The sequence below is a fragment of the Cryptomeria japonica genome, chromosome 8 (assembly GCF_030272615.1).
Source record: "Cryptomeria japonica chromosome 8, Sugi_1.0, whole genome shotgun sequence".
NCBI classification, from domain to species: Eukaryota; Viridiplantae; Streptophyta; class Pinopsida; order Cupressales; family Cupressaceae; genus Cryptomeria; species Cryptomeria japonica.
In genome coordinates, this window is record NC_081412.1 from 612,103,632 (window position 1) to 612,126,589 (window position 22,958).

The 22,958-nt window shown below is 34.9% G+C and overlaps 1 protein-coding gene across 1 annotated transcript; it reads right to left on the reverse strand.

The window, feature by feature from the left end:
• Positions 1–1,304: 1,304 nt before the first annotated feature.
• On the reverse strand, positions 1,305–2,295 carry LOC131058832 (early light-induced protein 1, chloroplastic-like). Its single transcript, XM_057992428.2, has 3 exons — positions 2,056–2,295; positions 1,911–1,964; positions 1,305–1,827 (listed from the first exon to the last, which is right to left on the reverse strand). Exons 1-3 carry the CDS (start codon positions 2,176–2,178, stop codon positions 1,483–1,485), a joined length of 522 nt encoding a protein of 173 aa, XP_057848411.2. The 5' UTR covers positions 2,179–2,295; the 3' UTR covers positions 1,305–1,482.
• Between the last annotated feature and the right edge of the window lie 20,663 nt (positions 2,296–22,958).

A 22,958-nucleotide genomic window follows, 5' to 3' on the forward strand; every position in this document is an offset into this window, starting at 1 on the left:
ACAGTCGAGATCGATTCGAAGGAAGCACAATCCAGGTGAAATGATTTGATTGGACAATTTAATTCCATTTTGGAGAGATAAGATTGAGTTAAACAAATCTAGAGTTAAAATTGATTTTTTTCAACAAGGGTTAAAATGCCACAAAGGTTGTCATATAGACATTTTGAGACAAAAGTGTTTCAACTAGAACATTTTTCCTCAAAAATATTTTGGACAAAACAATCTTTGTGAATTCAATCTTATCTATGTTTTAAAATGAGAATATAGAAAACTTATTGTTTCATGTTATAGAGTTTTGTCAAAAAAAAATTATGTCATGTAGTTTAGGTGAAACCATTTCACCTAATACTACTTTGTTGAATAAAATTGTGATATGATATTGAATCTTTATCCGTCATCTATTCATAGTGGTGTAATGAAAAAATATAATTTTGTGGAGGACCTTAGAATGAATGAAAAAAATTCAATTACCTTGGTGAAAGCTAGAAGCAAACCTAAGATTGATCTCTCATGTTGCTTAGAAACTTTAGATCTAGAAGATTTGATTAACTAGATCAATGATTTGAAGAGACATAATAACACATCTAACAAACATGCACAAGGCTAGCTCATAATGACTAATAAATGAGGCTAGGATCTAAGAACATAAATTTGAAGTTTAAAATGTTAGGTTCATTCCAATAGACGATATGATCAATCTTGAATACGAATGAAAAAAAAACTCACATAGTGAAATGATAATCTCAATACATGGAGTGAATGTCTAGATGTACGTTGAAATTGATTGTAATATATTATAAATTTAAATAATGAATGTATGTGAATATAGTTTAAATGGGGATACATAAGTTTCCATACACAACTTTTAAAAAAATGCAAATGAATTTGCCTTTAAATACAAGAACATAACTATAAATCATCTAAACATGTGTTTAATTAGCTTTGATAAATAACAAATGATTATGAGTAAACTAAAATTTGAATTTGAGTTTTAAAATTGTAGGAATCAGATATAAAGACACATAATTAATTTTATGCATGTCAAAATGACTTAGGCCACAAGAATTGTAAAATGAAGGTATTAATGAATTAGTGCATGGGTAAACCTAATAGATGTATGATAAGACTGAACATCTACATAAATTGGTAGACCAATGAGAAATCTTCCAGTTCACCAGATATTTAAATTCTTGCACTGATTTGAATTATTATGAACATATTTGAAATGTATAAGAGTATTTAAACGCTAAGAAATCTTATTGCATTTGTTGTTTAACAAGCTTTCAAAAAATAGTAAAGTGCCCTAGTCGTTGAACTCAAACTTTCTTTATAGTATAAGATTGAATATTTTTACAAGGTTTTGTATAATTGAACTGTATGACATGCTAAACGGTACAAGAAAATTCCACTGGAACATGGAATGCCATGCGAGAGCTTCCAATACTGGAGCTTGTGCTTGAATAGAAATAGATATTAAGGTGTTTATACAAGCGGTCCACCCTTGACGTATTCAGTGAAAGCCAATGCGAGGAGGCCGAGCATAGCAAAGCGCCCATTCCACATTTCTGCTGTGGATGAAAATATTGGCTGCGACGTGCTCTCCCTCGATATTCCATTGAACAGGGGCACCAGTGTCCCCACCGTCATTAATCCTGCAGTTAACGCAAACCACGACAGTCCTCCACTATTCAATTGCGACAGCAAATCTCTTCCGCTGGCCACCTCCACTGCAATGGCAGACACGAACCCCAACATAGCCGCCCTTCCATTGATGATCTCCGGCGCAGGCCCTGAGAACGCAAACAGGTCGCCAAATTTCGTGCTCACCTGGATTCCATATTTCCTATATCAGATAAATTGTCCACATTATATAAATAAACTATAAATTGGGCATCTAGAGCGTTTCTTACCTTGGTAGAGCTTGAAGCAGAAACGCCTTCAGTAGAGGACGTTTCCTTTGGATCCTGATCCACGTAGCAAAATAAAACGCATTAGCCAAAGCTTTTTAAGAATAAAGAGCAAAATAGCTAAACGAACAACAGCAAAATAGCAAACCTTTGCAGCCATGCACTTGACTTTGAGGCTACTGTTGGGCAATCTACTGATATGACCCACACTATTCGTTTTGACTGCCCCGCAGTTAAGGGCTCCGGGTGCTTTCATCATCATTGAAGCCATCGATGAGTGCTAAGAAAAGATGAATTCTGTGCGAGTACTTTCCTTTCGAGTTGCTTAAGAATGATTGATACTTAGAATATCTCCTTGAGGACTCGTTGTTGGTTTTATAGCTTGGGAAGGATCGAATTTGGTGGTGTAAAATGGACCGAATCAGGGAAGCGAATGACGTGAGTTTTCAAACGTGGCTTGTAAATATCCCGCAAATTTGTTTAGATGAAGTTTCCACACATTACTCTCAACATTAGATTTTGGGATTTTATGGATGATCTTTACATTATGCTTACACACTCAACATTTCATTCTACATTGTGGTTATTTTATTTATTGCATTCCCATAGATCTGTCTTATTACCTTTTATTTATGCATGCCTTACAAATTTAAATTATTCTACTCTTGCTTTCATTTGATCACCCCATCTTATATTATTGCAAGTACTTTTATGTTGTATATGGGAATATGTATTCTATAGAGGGTTGATTCAACATAGGTTTGATATTTTAGTATTTTGTGTTGCTATTGTGAAATTTTGTCAAGTTTGATTAAAATATACATTTTTTCATAGTAACATAGATGTGAACCATAACAATAGATAGTTAACATTTAAGATAATATATCTAAAGAAAAAAGAGTCTTATTAGTTTTAAACCAATGAATTTTTTTTTTAACACGAAGCACAACATTCTCAAGGTAAATCGATTATTGATATCAATAATAATATTCCATCAATAATTTTTAATTTAACTATCATATTCTATCATTTCAATTTTTATGGTTATTTCTATATATGAAAATGATTAGGCTCATTTCATTTTTGAATCTTAATTATTTCTTTAATAATTTTATTTATTCTCATAGTCCTACATATTTTAAGGAAAACATTTATGTTCTTTACATCTTTGTGAACCTGACTTATCTTACACTCATTTAGGGTTTAGCCTTAGAGTTGAAAACTTCTACAATAGAGTTTCATATTTTTCTTTACTATCTATCCTTTGTTTGAAACCTAAATAAGGTTTTGATACACCCTATATTGATGTATGATTTATTTATTTGTATTAGATTTTAGAGTTTTATAGTATGTTCTCTCCATCTTACCCTATCATCCTTTGGTTACGCATTATGGTTACATCATTGACTACATTCTCATAGACCTTTATTTTTATCTTCTATTCATACTTGTATTACCAATTTTAATTTCTTCATACAATCTATTTGACTTTAGCTCCCACTTGCTAGGTTCTATGTATTTTTATTTGATGGATGAGAATGTCATCTATGTAGGTCTTATTTCATCATTTTTTTAAATTTTTCTTCCTTCATGGTAGTTCCTATCAACTATCCTTATATTTTGGATAATTAGTTCACTTGTCCATTAGATTCATTTTGTTACTCCACACATGTCTAATGATAGTTATCAAATGCATGAACATGATGATATTTTTCCTTTGAGCACTCTAACTTCCCATGCTTTAACTTATGATAATGACGAGATAACCCTATATTCTAATTATCTATCTAGGGATGTTGTTTTATATGATAATGTTACACCTTCCTTAGTCCTTGTTGCAATTATTATACCTTTTGATAATACTAATTCTTCATGTAATAATGATATAAATTGTTTGGATATCATTTACATGTGTCGTGATATATATCCTTTTTCACTTGCTAGTTTTCTTATTTACAATCTTCTTAATTCATAGTTGATTGGATTAATATTTTTTATTTTTCTTAACATATTCAATTTATTCATTGATTTATCACTATAATTTAAAGAATTATTTTTCAGTTTATTATTGTATCTTATTTTCTATTTGTTAACAAGTTCATTAACTCTTTTACTTTTTTTCTTAAATTTAATAGGAGATTAAAATTTAATATTATGAATGTAGTTGTATTCTTGTTTAGGCTCATGTAGTTTTATAATTCAACATTGAAGTTAGGTTTTGGTATCTGTAGTTTAGCATTTTCTAAATTTGACTATTATAATTAATTAATCTAGGAGTAATAACAATAAGATAATCCAAATGGTGAACAAAGCAATATTCAATATCTTGCAAGGATAGGAATGATGAAGGTGAAGGCGAGAATGATGTTGAAAGACCTACCTAAGGTAGGTAATGACAACAGGTCTGGAGCAATCCTTGGTGATGGTGAGGATGAAGGCGGTGAAGAGGATGGAGATGAAGATATCCTACTTTGGGATCTTCAAGAACCGTGTTTGTGGATTATGGGTGATAGAAGGTACGAGAGAGGAGGTAGCCAGTCCTATTACATAATATATCCTTGGCCATTCCTCAACTAGTTTCCCTAAAGGCATAGAGGTTGGTTCTTCTTCCCTTTAGTCTTTCTCTGAAGCTTGCTTGAATAGTTTGAGGGTAGCTTGCAGAGCCTCTAGTTTTCCTTTCTATGGTAGTCATGGTCTTTGTTTTGGGGACTCCAGTTTGGGTGGAGTTAGGGGTGCTATATATGTAGATATGCCTTGGGATTTTGATCCTAATGATGATTTTTTGGGAAAATTAGCTAGATTCTTGGTTTCTTGGTGCTAGATCTACCCTTGAGATTATATAGGGTTTTCTCGGTGACAATCTCCAATCTATTTTTTTTTTGTGTATAGGATTCCTCTCTCCCCTTGTTGCCCCTAGTGCATCTCTACTACCTATGTGTGAGGGTGGCTCACATGTCCATCCTACAGTTCCTCCTCTTGAAATTTTGCCCCTTATTTCCTCTCAGATTATGTTGGAGGTTGATTATGGGTCCCCTTTGATTGGGCCCGCTTTTATAATGTTCAATTTTAAAGATGTTACTTGCTCCCACATCCTTTCTCAAGAGACTCTTTCTATTGGATCTTCCCCTCCTTACAATATGGACACTATTGTTCCTAGAGTGTGGATCCATTAGCACCCCAATGCCCTATTTTTTCTATCCCTAATCCTTGGATGAACAAATTTTTTTCTAGTTTACAATTTGTGCTCATTGGGATATTCCTAAGGCCTAGACCTAACATATAAACTTTTTGCATCTAGGTTTGTGAATAATAGTGTATAGTTAGATCATGTTCAGGTGAGGGCCTTATTGCATGGATGTTTATTATTTTCCTTAAATTCTATATATTTATTTTTGTGCTCAATGGAAGCAATCTTCTTTGACTGATCTCTTTTGAACTCTTTCAAATCTACTCCCAAGGAACGTCATGAACCTTACACTTAATTTTGACAAATTTCACTCTCGTTGCATTGATAACACTTTTTAGTAGTGGCTTTAAATATTCTGGAACCTCCTTTAGTGACTCGCTTTGCCAAACCTAGCTCTGACATCACTTGTTGCTGGTGAATTACATAAAAATACACACGCAGGAATATAACTGTTTACACAACTATGCTGCTGCATAGAAAAACTTAATTTTTATTAATTTTATCTTACACCAAATAATGACCTTCTACACTCATCTACTTCTTCGACATTTTTATTAATTTTTATTTAATGCTGGCATGTGGTAGAAATAACGAGCTAGTTTCTACAGAACTGTGATGACAGATTTTCATCACTGCCCTTCATGATTTTGAGGTAGTTGTGAAGAAAGTGATATTATTATTAGTAGTGATGAAAGGTTTTAAATGTTCTACCTTTCTAACATTATTGTTAGATGTATTCGATGTGTTAATATCATTCAAAGCATTATATATCACTCTTCATTCACATGCGGATCTCCATGTTTCTTACTATTATTCAGAACATAACTTTTAATATCATGTTTATTAGACCAATGAAACTTCTTCCAGTTCTTCAGATATTTAAATTCTTGCATTGATTTGAATTATTTTGAACATATTTGAAACGTATAAGAGCATTTAAACTCTAAGAAGTCTTATTGCATTTGTTGTTTAACAAGCTTTCAAAAAATAGTTACGCGTCCTAGTAGTTCAACTCAAACTTGCTTTATAGTATAAAGATTGAATTTTTAACAAGGTCTTGTATAATTGAACTGTATGACATGCTAAACAGTACAAGAAAACTCCACTGGAACATGGAATGCCATGTGAGAGCTTCCAATATTTGGATATAAAGAACTATGATGGTGTGTATACAAGCGGTCCACCCTTGACGTATTCAGTGAAAGCCAATGCGAGGAGGCGGAGCATAGCAAAGCGCCCATTCCACATTTCTGCTGTGGATGAAAATATTGGCTGCGACGTGCTCTCCCTCGATATTCCATTGAACAGGGGCACCAGTGTCCCCATCATCGATAATCCTGCAATTAACGCAAAGCACGACACTCCACTATTCACCTGCGACAATGTTCTCTTGAAAACCTCCTTGTCTTCTCTGTTTCGTTCTATTCTTTGATTGCATGTTTTGCAGTTCAAAGTGTTATATTTTGTAAAAGATTCTAGGATGCCTTTCAAAACCTGGATTTCCTTTTCCTTCGCTATGTTTCTTTCCAGCTCAAGGTGGCATAGATTTTGGGTTACAGCTGTTGGTGCCCAAAAATGGGTTTACACTGCCACAGGGCAGAGACGAAGCTGATTCCTCCAAATATCTATGGAAAGCCACTCCTCCAAATATCTATGGAAAGCCACTTCCAACTGTTAATATTCTTAAAACTTGGACCAACTTCAACAAGGATACAAGATCCTTCTACACTTTGGGCTCTGCAAAGCTCGGGAGGGTATTCCCTATGCCAATTTGTGATCTCTATGCCAGACTAACAAATCACACATAAAATAAAGCAGATAATCTCGTGTAAAGGCTCGACAAAAAGGGAGAATGCTCAGGAATGGCAAATTCCGTAGTGATCCTCAACGAATTTGGAGCATGGGATGATTATATGCACTTTGCAACATACATGTAAATGAAAATATTATGATATTCAACAAATCATAGCAAATAACTAGTGATTTCGAACACAAAATCAACACCAAGACAATTGCAAGCTACGATCAGTGTCTTACTACATTGGGTACATGAATTCATACTACATAAAATGTATTCTGACAGAATTTATCTAACAACATATAAACCTAAGATAATATTGCCTTGCAATACATCACATTTGCAACCACAACACAAAATTACTTATCAAAATCTCTGCAAATATCCTTAACACTCTGCAATTCTACTAAAGCATGTAATTGGCCCCTTAGACAAAAGCATGAACATAAAATACATACACCACAACTGTACAATGAATGATTAAATCCTTAATGTTATTCATTCAAAATATAATAAAAAAATACACTGGAGAGAAATGGGTTTGAATTATATTTCTATTGAACATTACGACTGTCTCTCTCAAAATACAATTTATACATAACTCCTTCAAGAACCTGCAGAAAAAAAGACACACGACTCTTTCTATTTTGCTCTACAAATGAGCTTTTACAACCTTTTTGTTTCACCTAGACATTGCTATTGGAACCAGAAATTTGGAACACTCAAGGGACTGAAATCGGAACACTATCTCATAGCCCTGAATTCCCTTTTATAAAAAACAAGGGAGCAAACAAGCTTCAGGCCAGAGGAGACACCTATCATCTCAAAATGATCACATACAACTACATTTTGTTACAAAAATATTTCATCCTTGATTTTGTTCATACAAGATCAAAATCTGCAGCCGCTTCTCTAAAACTCATGATGAATTTTACCACGATCATTGTTATATCAGTACAAAAATATCCGCCACTAGAAGAGAAAAAGAGTTATATCAAACTGTTTGCAACCTTTATTCATCATTTAGATACATCCTACTCCATGCACTATACTCTTCATCGAATGGCTAGTCAAAACTCATGACTTCATCGACTTTAGCCCTGTATGGAATGTATTTAATGGCTACTTGGTTTGCCTCTCTTTCAAAAGTTTCAAACAATGACCCTGTGCGAATTATTTTATCCATGCTATCCTCTAGCATATCCATGTTTATCCCTTCGCATATTAGCTCTACCTGAATACTGATGATTCTTTTTGCCTCCTTCTTCCAAAATTGTAGAGGCTTGACTGGCCCATCTTTATCCTTAATATCTTGCAAAAGCATTTGATTCAACTCACTAGAAAATTTTGTTAGTTCCCTTACCTTTCTTTCTATATTTTCCAGCGAAATTTGGGCTCCCTGCATTGATTTTACCAACAAATATGTTGGTTGGAGTACACATGGTCTCTCAACATGATACTTAGAAGCCATGGACATTATTCTGAGCTTATTTCCCCTTTGCAACCATTTTGTAAACAAAGGAATTGCCACTTCTTTATCATCATCAAATATTTGAATAGCATTAAATAATAAAGAATATAAGGCATGAACACTATTGAGTCTACTATCAACTTTTTCATTTAAATGAGTTAGCACTGAGCTAACTATTTCCTTTTGTTGTCCAGCTGATTGATCTTCTGATCCTTTCAGCTTATTGTCTAATTCAACAATCTTTTCAAAAAGATGAGACTGAGTTGGTTTAGTTGATCTAGTGGCTTCAGGCTCATCATCATCATATGGGACTAATGACATACTAGGGATACCACCATTTATATCAGGTTGAACTATTTCTTCTTCCTGGACAACAGGTGATGACCTAGATGTTGACGGCTTAGATGGCCCTATAAGTGCATGAACAAAATCCTTTATCTGTCCTTGCTCAAAGAATTGCACTCTCGTTTGCAACTCCACACACCTTTGTTGAGCTACATTGTAATCATTGAATAGTTTATCAAACTTTCTCATCAGCTCCACCTTTGACAAGGCTTCTCTTTTTGAAGTCTCATGTGCCAACTTAGCAACATCAACATTCAACTTTGTAGCCTCTACACTTGATGTGTCAAATGCTCTTTTTGTAATAAGGCCTCTCCTCAAATTGGGGTTTAAGTCATTGATGATAGGCTTTCTAGGTCCTTCCTCTAATGCCCATATTGCCAAAGTTGCATAATCAACTACAAAATTTGATCCTTTTAATGCCAACCTTGCTTCCTCCTCTAAACTGAAATACTGACCTTTTGATTTCCTGATTGCATCAAAAGCCAGAGCATCTGCTATGTCCCATTCTAGTAAAACCAGGACTCCATCCTGACTTATAATCATCCTACCCTCATCAGCAGTGATTTCCTTAAACTCTTCCATCATTTCATTCTTGACCTCTCCCTGATTTTCTTGATCAGACTTGTCTGGCCTTTGGGCCTTTTTTCTCAGTAGTTTTTCTTTTGTATTCTTCGATCTTCATCTTCCATACTAATTGCAAAAAGGCTGGGCTGCTCACAAAAGTATCTTCTTCAAGGAAATTATTACATGCTTTTTTTCTTGCATCCCTGAAAGCTTTAACTTGAATATATAAAGGAGTGAGGTCCAATTCCAAATTAGGGGGCAAAAGGGGAGTACCAATTTGCATTTCTGCACTTGTTGCTACAAACATATCTTCCTCCATTTGTTCTTCACCATGCCTTATAGGTGAAAAGGGAACAAGTGATGGTGAAGGACTTCTATCTGAGTCTTCAAGATCAATGATCTTGATTCCTTTAAAAGGCTTGATTTGCATCTTCGGGGAAAGATTTGTACTCATTATCTTTTTACCCTTTCTTCTTACTAACCTTCCACTGTCGTTGTTGCTCTCCTCTTCATCATTTGTTTCTTCTCTTCCTCTTTTTTGAGAAGATTCATGAATAGGTCTCCTTTCTACCATGCCACCTGCTCTTTGAGACAAAGGAGGTCATGAGCTTGACTATTGCATCCCCATTTGCTGAATCAAAGTTGATCCCTCCATAATGATGGGTGTTGGACGATGTACATCCCCTCTTTCAACTTGTCGGCCATGAACTTCTTCAAGTTTGACCTTCTTCTCCTTCAAAATTAGATTCAATTCATCAAAATTATTCATAACAAAATCGACCTTAACAAAAAAATGGAGTAAAATCCTTTATTGGATCATAACTTGGATCCATTTTATGAATTGTAGCCCCTAACTTTTTGAAGATTATCCATTTCTCTTTTCTCCACTCCTGAATCATGAGATCAAATTCATTTATAATTCTATCTTCAGGAAACTTATGCTCATGAGGCAATAGGCCCCCTTTTATTCTTGTCTTGAATATATTGTAAGAACCCTCAGGATCACTGTGTCTAGCTATGCTCACCCCTAAACGATATGGTGCAAAGAATTTATCAAAATGTTCATATCCTCCTTTCAGAATTACAAAATAAGGGATGATAGTGTAATCAGGGAAAATTGTTTCTTTGCCTTTTCCCTTTAATTCCTTGTCATGAATACACCCTATCTGCCACATTACCTCAAAAAACCCCATTCTCAAAGGAACGTTAAAAGGTAGTACATGTGGTTGTCTAGAGAAACCATAGATTTTGATAACACTGCTTACAGAGTAATGGATAAAATCCCCCCAATTGTGCTCAATCCTGACAAGTGGAAACCTCTCTTTGGGCCTTAAAAAATCATGCAGCTCCTTTGAGATCCTCGGTGGTTTTACTGTCAACCTTGGCCTCAACTTAGAAGAAAAGTTATTGTCAAATATTACAAAGCTAGCCTCCTATCTATACCTGACACAGAGAGAAAAAGGCCACTATATAATCCGGATGTTGAATTTGCATGGCCATGTACATGAAATAAGGTGGCATAACTGTAATTGGATTGAAACCCAATACCTGACACAGAGAGAAAAGGGTACCCTGAAAATAGGGAGCAAAAGAACCAATAGGGAATGGCTCCTCTGAGCTAGGGCTAATGTGGTATGTTGTGTTTCCTACTCTAGCCAAATACATTGGAAGATAATTACTTCTAATGAACTCCATTTTATAGTATTCTTCTTTTAACTCATTCAGGTCTACTTACACTAGGTTCGTAGATGGTTCATATAGGTCAAAAATCTCCTGGAATTCTTCACTTTTGATGGTCAACAAATTCTCTCCATTATTTCCCCTAATAACCCTCGAGACAGGGTCATATCAATTTGTAATAGCCTTGAGAAGGTCGACATCCATGAAGACACCCGACACCACTAATTTACCCAAATCATACTGCCAAGGACTGGATAGTGGGGAATGCAAGTTCCTCTGTCCATACCATAATTTGAACATCTCTAATCTGGTCATTGGTATCGTAACATCCACCAAGTGGTATGCTTTTTGAGTTAACCCTTCTACTAGGGTTTTTCCACTGACAAATTTCTGCCCTTGTTATCTATCATTTGTCGATGGCTTAAATTGGTCCAAGAAATCATCATAAAGATTCATTTTCATGTATTCAATTCGCCCTAAATTTTTTTGTGAGGGAACCGTCTTTTGAGCTAGGGTTTCCTACTACATCTTTAAATTGAGAAACAAATAACTATGGCTAACACAAGATTTAAATTACAATAATAATTTAAGCAAATTTCACTTTTCTTTGTTTAGCTTCTAACCCTAGAACAATTGAAATTATCTTCCTATAATTTTGTGCACAACATTAATTGTTTCAAGAACAAATGAACGAGCTCAGATGAACTTACTGTTTCAATTATACCAGAGGGATAGCGATTCTGTGTTGCAAGAAAACATCTCAATCTTCTTCAGCTACAGGAATGTCTTCTGGATCACTATGAAATTCTTTACGAATCAAGAATAGCTTTTAAGAGTACTTTTATTACTATTTGGAATGAAACGCCAATGTCTCATCTGCCATTAATACTCGTGTGAGCAAAACAATGCTCTAACTTGCATTTGAAAACTTTAAAACCCAACAGTCGATCATCTTCCAAACTACCAAATCTCACGGACCAAACCAGTCAATCTAACATTTACCCTCCGGGTAAGTGCAAAGTAATGGGTCACAAATTGGCAGAAGTCTGCGCGTTGGAAAATGCACTCTTATAAGCAGGGGCCCGTTTTCAAAAAATGGGGGCCTGTTTCTTCTTTGGGCCCCCAAGGCAGAAAGTAACGAGGGCCCGAGGAGAAACTAAATGGGCCCCCATTTGAGAACAAATGGGGGCCCACTTGAAAATGAAATGGGGTCCCATTTTTAAATCCGATTTTACCCATTTTTTTCGAGTGCATTTTGTCATTTTTACCTACAACTATAGTGAGAAAAGGAGATCAAAAATGGGCCCTCATGCCGTGGACTCCATTTCAAGCCTCCACCACTATCCCAAGTACACATTTGATCATCAGTTTTCACATTTTTTAATTTTCTTGTATATTTTTCTTGTTTTTCGAGCATTATTTAAGTTTTGTTTTAAGGTAGCCTATAAGTAAATTTGTTTTTACATTTGTAAATTCTTAATTTTGATTTGAAATATTCTTCAATAGTTAACCCTAAACACTAAACCAAAATCAATAAATTTACAAATCAAAACCAAATCTAGATAGTTAACAAAAAAAAATATCAAATTTACAAGATACAAGATATCTCACAAACATCAAAACCAAAACCAAATCATAACAAAACCCAAACTAAATGGAAATCAAAACCAAAACCAAATCAAAACCAAATAGAAACTAAATGGATGTATCAAAACCAAAACCAAAATGAAATATCATGGCATGTGTCATGGCATAATAGGTCATGGCATAATAGGACCAATTATGGACCTATTATGGCATGTCGTGACATAATAGGACATATCATGTCATCATGGCATAATATGTCCTATTATACCATGATATGGCATAATAAGGTCAAACTATGACCTCTCAAATGTGTCAAATAAAGAAAATGAACCATATGCTATTGAGCATAGATAATGTTAACTAACGTATGTGTAGTCATGTCTATTAAAGATTATGAAAGAGACGCTAGTGTATGAGTTATCATAAAGTTTCTATCTCAATCTCAATAGTTTTTTTCATTTTCTTCTTTCACTTTATAATGAATATCAACTTGCTTGACCAAGTGCTCTTCCTCTATGCTAAAAGTCTTAACATTGTAACTTCATTTACCCTAATGGTGTGAACTCGACATTAACACATATATTCTTACACATGGAAGTGGTGGGCTACCAAGGTCAAGGTCATCCATAGCTCTAATGTAAACCTCAAGGGTCCTCATTCATGATGACCCTACTTAGATATTCCATCTGGTAAATCAAAGGCTCCGTACTTTATACACCAATATTAGAGGGATTTAATTCTCTCCTCTTGTATAATATCTCTAATTTCATGATGAGAGCTTCAAAAAATGAATATTCATTAAGAATTCGCCATTGACATAGTCAAATGTTATAGATTTGATAACTATTTTCCTATTATTCCATGACATGACATAATAGGACAAATTATGGACCTATTATGGCATGTCATGGCATAATAGGACATATTATGCCATCATTTCATATTAAGGCATGTCATGGCATAATAGGAATATATTAAGTCCTATTATGCCATGACATGGCATAATAAAACACATTATGCCATGATGGAAAATTATGTTCCTATTATGCCATGTCATGGTATGATAGGACCAACTATGGACCTATGATGCCACGTCATGGCATAATAGGACACATTATGTCATGATGGCATAATATGTCCTATTATGCCATGACATTGCATAATAGGTCCATAGTTGGTCCTGTCATACCATGACATGGCATAATAGGACCTATTACTATAATGCCATGACATGCCATAATAGGTCCTATTATGCCATGAAATGGCATAATAGGACCATTTATGCCATGTCATGGCATAAAGGTCCTATTATGTCATGTCATGGTATGATAGGACCAATTATGGACCTATTATGCCATGTAATGGAATAATAGGACCTATTATGCCATTATCAAAAATGTTGCATCTTGCACCATGTTGTCTCAAAAATGCAATCTTGACATCAAAAACCATACTAGAACTATCAATATCTTTGCATTATGATATGTTAGTTTTCTCACCAATCACATCACCATATACATGCAAGATAGTCAATGAATTCATGAAATCCATAGTGAAAACTACTGAGACATCATGAGACTTCACTTGTAATAAGATTTGATCCACTATAGTAAATTTCAAGTGGACTTTGAATCTTTCAATATTGAATTTGTGAGACTTGGGTTACATGTTTCTAGGAATTATTTTTTTAGGTATTGGGCCTTTCAACCAATAAATGAAAAAATTTAACCACTTCTAGCAAGCCACCATTCCAATTCCTTAAATCACATATGTACAAAAATTATTCTTATTCCTCATTAGGCAATACAAAAGTTACCACTATTAGTTATTGGTACCTTTCCAGTGCCTTGGATCATTTTTAGGTGACCTTGTGGCCTTTTGGGCTATTCTAGTGGGTTATGGGATGTCAAAAAAATAGGCGAGATGTTTTAAATTTCATGGATTAGACAAAAAACATAATTAAAATCACAATTTGAGCTACTGGACATTGGGGTAACTAAAAATTCATTTTAAAAGAGGGAAATCCAAATGTATAACCTTAAGTAATTAACATTACTCTTCAAATTTTAGATATCAAAGTTTAGGCTTGATTCATACCTAGTACCACTTCGAAAGAAATTGTAATTCTCAAACTTTGATGGGAAATATTTAGCAAGTTATCAGGTGAAAGTATTTAGAAGGAATCAAGGAAAGAGAAATAAGGTGGGACGATGGATGAAAGTTTGACTTAAAAAAATAATGAAAGAATCATTAGAGCTAGAGAATTAAGCATAACTTGAATAAGTATTAGATGAAGAGAACTTTGACAAGTCAAAAAAGAAGCAAGGATGACAATTTTTGGAAGGTGGGTTATTGAAATGACAAGGATGACAAGGACGATAAGGAATTGGTAGCTAGGTTAAGGGATGATTATGGCATAATAGGTCCTATTATTCCATGACATGTCATAATAGGTCCTATTACGCCATGAAATGGCACAATAGGTCCTATTATGGTCCTATTATGCCATGTCATGGTATGATAGGACCAATTATAGACCTATTATGCCATGTCATGGCATAGCAGGACACATTATGCCATGATGGCAGAATATGTCCTATTATGCCATGACATTGCATAATAGCTCCATAGTTGGTCCTATTATATGATGTCATGGCATAATAGGTCCTATTATGCCATGACATGCCATAATAGGTCCTATTATGCCATGGAATGGCACAATAGGACTATTTATGCCATGTCATGGCATTAAGGTCCTATTATGCCATGTCATGGTATGATAGGACCAATTATGGACCTATTACGCCATGCCATGGCATAATAGGACCTATTATATAATGTCATGGCATAATAGGACCTATTATGCCATGACAGCATAATAAGTCCTATTATGCCATGACAGCATAATAAGTCCTATTATGCCATGACATTGCATAATAGTCCACCTATTATGCCATCATGGCATAATAGGTCCATAATAGGACCTATTAAGCCATGACATGACATGATTTTATCAAATTGCCAACTTCATCATCTAATACATCTCCAACATTGAAGTACTAATTCAACATGTTTACTTAGTAAATGACCACTTAGAGAGGTTACCATCTAATATATTAGTACTATTCCAACACAGAGTACTAATTCAACATGTTTACGAGAATTTTGACTAATTATTTATTATATATTACTTTATATATGTTGATCTTATTTTACTTTTTTTTACAAGTTCATGTATTGAATATTTTATATTGATTTTAATAGTTGATGCATTTTACAAGAAATGAATGCATTAAATGGAATATATAATAGATTTATGAAGTTTCAATGAAATTTTTTATTAAGTTTTGTGCTCAAATTTTATATTTAAACATTCAATAGTATGTACATGTATATTTTTTTAAGTTAAATATTATATTATATTTCATGTGTATCTCATTCAATAACATATAAATATTTTTGATTATGGGAAAACAAGTTTTGAGGGGACCCGAAACCCCTTACAACAGGTTTTGAAGGGACTCGAAACCCTCAGATTTTACTAGGATCTGGAACCCATAGAACAATGTTGCCACATAAATCAAACCATGAAAACTAGCAGCCCCAAAACTATTGAGCTGATAAAAGCCAGTCGAACACCAGCACTGCCACAGGTAAAAAAAGCTAGCTAGACACTAAAGATATGATCAAGACAAAAAACTTTGGCCACACCGAAAAGGCTACAGCCTTAACCTTAAGAAAAAGTGACGAGGGTTAACAGGCACCCTCAGCCAAACAATAGGGATGTTTTGAGCTCCCTTAACCTAAGACAAAGATTCCAGACAACAAAAAACTAGCCTAGCCCATAACCAAAAACAACCACTATCTAAACTAGGCCCTTGAAAACTATTAGCTTCTAGCCAGACAAGATTAAACATACAAGATAGAACATGCTGAAAAGAAACACAGGGATTTTGAAAGGCTTCCCTAGCCTTAGACCTGGGTTTTGAGTTGGTTCCTAGAACCACAAAAAGGGTTTTGAAGTGGCTCCCTCCACCACCTTGGACTGAAACAGAGGCCTTAAAATAACAACATCCAAGAAGACAAACAACACCAAAAAATCCACCTCTATAGTAGAAGACAAAAGAGAGCTTGAAAGCGTGGTTCCATTAACTAGAAAATCACCTGCTCAAGAAAAACTAGGCTCACACTGCCTAACGAGATGGGTTTAGTCATGATGCTTATCATCATCTAGGTGAAGCTAGCAAGAAGAACAACTTCTAACTATAGAACAAAGTCCAGCAACTTAAGAAAAAACCCATTACGCTTAGCTGGAACAAAGGGTTTTGGCAGGCCCTCATAACCTAAAGATCTAGGAGAAAGATCTCCTCTAGAACCCCAGTAGTCCAGAAAAAGGACAACACCAGCCATCTTCCAGCACAACCCATCCTCCATGACAAGACTCAACTCCACCTCTATAGGAGATAAGTTGTCTCAAGCATTGTCCTTCTTCGCATTTGAATAAGGAAGGGCAACCTCAATAAGGCAAGCCAGAGAAAACCCAAGCATGATAGAGAGGGCGTACCAACAGAATCTGCAAACAAAAGTAAGAGTGGGTTGAATAGGACAGCCCCTCAACAGATCTTTAGCAAAGGTTGAGGGAGCAGAAAACACTCATGCCCATAGGGCCTTGAGCCAGAGTTCCAGAAATAACATCTCCTCCTTAGCAGAAAAAAGAGCTGTAGCGGGCAAAAAAACCCTAAGGCCCAAAACATTAGAAGCCCAAACCTCAACAAGGAGGAGAGAACAAGCACAGAAAGGGGCTTCCCCAGCCTCAAGATCATCCCAGGACACTTCATTGAAGGGAACCCCAAAAACACTATGGGGAGCCATCATCACCATATTCTACCAAACGGCCAAATGATTTTTGGTCGACGACAGGTAAAGCATGGCAAGCAAACACGATTGCCCCCAACCCTCACAGCACCTTCTTCGGTCTGAAACCCCCAACCACTCCGCCAAGGCATTGAGCAGGGAAAGGGATGGCAGCAAGATCCTGATGGAACCCAAAACATCCTACCCACCATCCGGGTCACCTTTGTCCTCCTCCCCTACAACATCTCCCGTAGCCCTAGCCGTCCCTGGCCCTTGCGTGCACTCCATGGTTATTTGATAATATGATGAATTAAAACTATAACATGAAAATGTTACTATTTACAAATGCTTTTTTTTAAACTAAAATAGATTGTTCTTTGACATAGAGTTTTATATAACTCATGCACATCTTTATATATGCAAGAGCTCTTTGTTATGATGGATGTGTTTGACATAGATGAATTGTAATCATCTATGTCAAACATAGATGATTCTTGATTCTTGAGGTAACTCACTTTGAGTAATTTGTTTGGAATTCGTACACGACTGGATTTTTTATGGTTGTGTTTTATTTCATTATTTTGTTATTATCTTTTAAATGAAGGCACTATATTTTTTTTAACCTACAGTAGTTTTCATATACAATAGTATTTGTACAATTGCTTGTATGATCATGTTTCTTTTAATTATCCTTCATTTTTGGTCAAAATTGATTATAGTGCATTTATTGCTGTAAATTTGATTCATTTCTTTTGTATACTATCATTAATTTGACTCTTGAAGAAAGTTTATACTACTTATCTTGCAAAGACTAATGCAGACACACTTTGTCTTGAAAAAGGCAAATTTTTTTGCTCCATTACACTCTAGAACCACATTATCAATGATTACAAAAGAGCACTCTAGTAGATTAGTTCCAATTATCTTTCTCTAGTAGTGAAACAAAAAGTCCTCAAACCAAGATGATAAGTCCAATGCAAGAACACTTTATTTAGTAAAAGACAAATACATAAGAAGGCCTAAAATAGAATCTTTCTCAGATATGATTGCAATACCAGTCACATATCAAAGGCGTAGCTATGGTTGAAAAGGTCTTCGTCAAAGAGTGGCTAGAAATTGGATATTGTGAAACTAACACTACTATGACAATAATGAACAAAGACCAAGTAATAGTCTTTCCTTCCAATCAAACTTATATATGGATCACAAAGAAACTGCCGAAACCTAAATTCTTAAGACAAAAAGAAACAACTCCATTGTATAACTTTGAATTTGATTTAGCTTTCTTATTTGTTCCATGAGGTACATTTCATGAAAGTACATGAAAAATGTCCCATCCCATTTCATACTAGGCCCCTCACTATGTGTAGCCTAGATTCGATTTAGATGGTCCATGCAATTACAATGGTGGATGTAAGAATCATTGCAAATAGATTCACAATGGTTTAAAATAAGTTTGGAGCTTCAAACATTGCATCATTCTCACTTTTATTAGATTAAACTCTTGGGGCTTAATTAGTTTAGAATATTTATTTGAGTCATATTCCTCCAATTGACAAGATAGTTTTATTGGTAGTCTCATATATTTAGTACAAGATAATGAAATAGCTCGTGTACTACATTTTAAACATCATTTTCTTTTAAAATGATTCTGGATGATGGAAAATGCATTGTCAAGCTTCTATTGACCGTACATCCTTATTAGTGATTTAACTAGGTAGGAAACCTTGTGGAAATCTCCATTGATTAATTCTAAGGATAGATAAAAATATCCAATGATTATTTCAAAAAATGAATGAGTTACTGTAGAGTTCTAGATTGTACTCGCCTCCATTATTTTCCTCACTTAACCCTCACTTTGGCATTCCATCTTCCAAGGCCACATTGAAATACTAATTCTGCTCACACCACCCACCTACTTCACATTTTCATCAATTTTCTAGCTTAGCCCCTAGTTTGAAGTCCTAATTTCTAGGACCAAGACATACTAGGACATACCATGCCCTAGTGCTAAATTAAAACCAAGGCGTATACACTCTAGGCCTCTAAAATTGGCACCAAATTGGAAACCATCTCCATTTGGTTCCTACTAATCTTCACAAAGATCTCAATTCCTTTTTCTAGATGCATGATCGGGTTCCTATTTTATTCACACCCTCAGTAGTTTTTAGGGGTCTCCAATTTTTCCACCGAAGCTCCAAGGTCTTCAAGTTCAGCAACCAACACCTTAGTTTTGAGATGAATTTCCTTCATTGTTGACTCCTATATTAACCCTTCCTTCCTCATCCTCATCACCATAGTCCATAAGGATATTAAGCCCATCTGGACCATCATGGGAATGGGTCTCAAAGGGTGGAGATTGTGAATAGGAATTTTTAGGAGTCAAATTCAAGTGTTCATCCAAGGTTTCTTCACTATCCTCTGTAGCTTCTTAATTAAAGGTATAATCTTCATAATGTTATCCATCTTATTATTCAAGTGGGTTTTGTTAATCATAGAAGCATTTGTGGCCTCAACCTGAGCATGGTGAATCTAGTTGACCTTCTTTCTCTAGAGGAAGTTCTAAATTCATCGTCTCCACACTCCCCATAAAAAATGTGAATGGTAGGGGAATGTGGAGGAGAGAGAGTAGGGATTCTCTCAACTGATTTTATAACAACCTTTGCAACTCGTGTTATTATTTTTAAAACTACTTGGGGTTTGATGGGGTTTTTGCCTTCATAAGGTGTAGGTTTAGATATAATATTCACAACCAATGGTGGGTTGTTTCATCCAAGGGTTAGTCTTTTCCTTTTAAGGGAACAAAGAAGGGAATTCCTCAAGGAAATAGGTCTAGATGTAGAAGGGTCATCATCTTTGAAAGAAATTTTATTCTTTGAGCACTAGGAAGAGGAGGATTTTTGTCATGATCAGGGCAGTTATTGGGAGGAGGAAGATGTAGGTTTGTGGTAGTCTCTAGGTAGTGATTATAGATAGAATAAATTAGACGTTAATATAATGGAAGGTAAACACCATTTACAACACATTTTCCAAGGATGAAAAGGGAAGAAAGGAAATTTAACTAATTTATGGTGTCTCAAATGGTTGAGAAGAGGAAATTGATACCTGTAAACCATTGTGAAATACCCTTCAAGGGTTAAACACTTGATTTGATGGTAACTAAGAACTCTCCACAATGGAAAAAGCTCCTCTTTGCTAAAACCATTTTGATGATCCTTTATCTATTCTCCTTCTTCTAGAAACATAAAAATATAATCCTTGTAAGTGTTTTTATAGCTCAAATGAAGAACCTTTGCACCCTCATCTCAACCCAATCACCTAAGTTATTGATTTTTATGACAACTCCATCCTTATTCCATCAACTTTTACAATACCATTTCTCTATTTATTCATGAACTAAGATGATAGCTCTTCATCCTTCCCTTTCATGATTTCAAATAGTTGATTAATTCCCCATCTTACCAAAATATTCATCACCTGAGTATTCTTCTTCAATAACACAAAAGTTGTGGGTATCACTTTCCTCTTATCAACCATTTGAGACACTAGAAATTAGTTAGCTTTCATTTGCTTCATTTTTCATCCAAGGTAAAATGTGCTACATATGATTTTTACCCACCATTACAATAGGGTCTGATTTATGCATCATTACACTACTGTCTAATTTATGTTATGCCTAGAGACTATCTTAACCCTAAATCCTACTCCACCGCACAATCCCCCTAGTCATAATAGAAACCTTACTTTTCCTAGGTTCTCAAAGTGTAAAATTGCTTTCAAAGATGATCACCTATCTTATTCTAGACCCATTTTACCAAGGAATGCCCTTCTCTACTCTCCTAAAAGGAAAAATCTAACCTTTGGATGTAACAGCCCAATATTTCTCATTGATATTGTCCCTAAACTTATATATGACAGAGGCAAATAGTCCATTAAACTCCTGGGGTATCTTAAAAAATAAAACCATAGGTGTCAAAGGAAAGGCCATCAAAATATCACCTGAGATCAACCCTGCTATCTCTCCTCAACATTCCCCTACCATTGACATTTATGCTGGGGATTATGATAAGGATGAACTTACCACTTTATTTCATGAAAGAAGGTTTGCTAGACTGACCAAGGTCATAGTCATGACCAAAATTATTGTTTCTTTGATAAAACTACCTTGAAGATGAAGCTAAAGAACACTCCGAATATTCTACCTTGATGAAGCCATGAAGGATAGTGGAAACCTTTCAGGATTTGCTAAATTTTATTCTTAAAAATTCCTATTCACACTCTCTACTCATTGAGACCCATTCCAAAGATTCTCTAGATAGGCCATTACCCTCAAGGACTATTGCGATGAGGAAGAGGAAGAATAGGTTGATAGAGGACCAGTGAAGAAAAATAATCTTAGAATTGGTAGGCATTCTCTATTGAGCTTGAAGAGCTTGGAGCTCAGGTTGATAAATTAGAAAACCCCTCAAAAGTTCTTGGGGTCTGAATAAGGAACAAATCATATGGTTGGAAAGAGGAATTGAGAAACTAGTGAAGATCAATAGGAACTTGATACAAAAGTCTCTCATCGGAGTAGTTATAATGGGTAGGAAGATTGAAAGAAAGAATAACAAAAATATCCAACAAGAAAGAATGAAAGCAAGGCTAAGGGAAAAAGGACTAATTCTTCAACTCCCTAGTATGTTGGATGAGTGGGGATACATTTCTTAATGTCTCGCTATCTGTAATGTTGTTTTGTTTAGCTTTAGGATTTTCTTAGTTTAATATTATTTGGACTCATATATTTCCTATATGTAGTACTTGTAATCTATCATAGAACATTTTTGTTTGGTGGGCTTTCTCTTCAAGCCTTTTTTATGGTTTTTTGTTTGGAACTATAATGGTTTGGGACCCTTCCCCACTTAATATATTAAAAACATCAAATTTTATAAAATGTATCTATACTTAGTTTAGGGACAAGGGAAAAATGATGATAATTGAAAATAATTTTAATTTAAAAATTGAAAAGGTATGAGTCAACAATGCAAGAACATCCTTAAGTACATCAATGTAATATTTTATCAGCCAAAATTAGATGTGTGGTTCTCACATTCACACTTAGCTTGTGTGCACCTTATGGTATGATATTTTTCTCATGATTACTTAACAAAAACATGAATAATGCTATTTTGGGTAGAAATTAATGTCCTATACCTAATTATATATAAATACACCTTTGCTTATCTATACTAAGCAAAAATTTCATTTTCATTGAGCACCGAACACATTTTGGAGCATGTAACATCTTCTTAATGCACATGCTACAAATTAAATAATTTACATGTCAAGTGGTTGACCATTCCATTAGAATAATTGCATTAGAGCATACATTAAGAACTTTTGGTAGTATGTTACTCATAAGGAAAAAATGTTGGTTTCAATTTATTAAGGATTAGTTAGTTTTTTATTACTTAGACAACACCCTACTAGTCAAATTACTTCTTTATCATGTAATTAATTCTTCTTGATGTGGTAATGAAAGATATTGCTCATAATACATGATATCATCTTGTTCATAGAAGTGTC

Excerpts from the sequence above, each read along its gene's own strand:
- LOC131058832 (XM_057992428.2), bottom strand. The coding sequence starts at position 2,178 with ATGGCTTCAATGATGATGAAAGCACCCGGAGCCCTTAACTGCGGGGCA. Across the intron at positions 1,965-2,055 it reads TCAAGTGCATGGCTGCAAAG|GATCCAAAGGAAACGTCCTC; the intron begins GTTTGCTATTTT and ends TACGTGGATCAG. Across the intron at positions 1,828-1,910 it reads CTGCTTCAAGCTCTACCAAG|GTGAGCACGAAATTTGGCGA; the intron begins GTAAGAAACGCT and ends TATGGAATCCAG.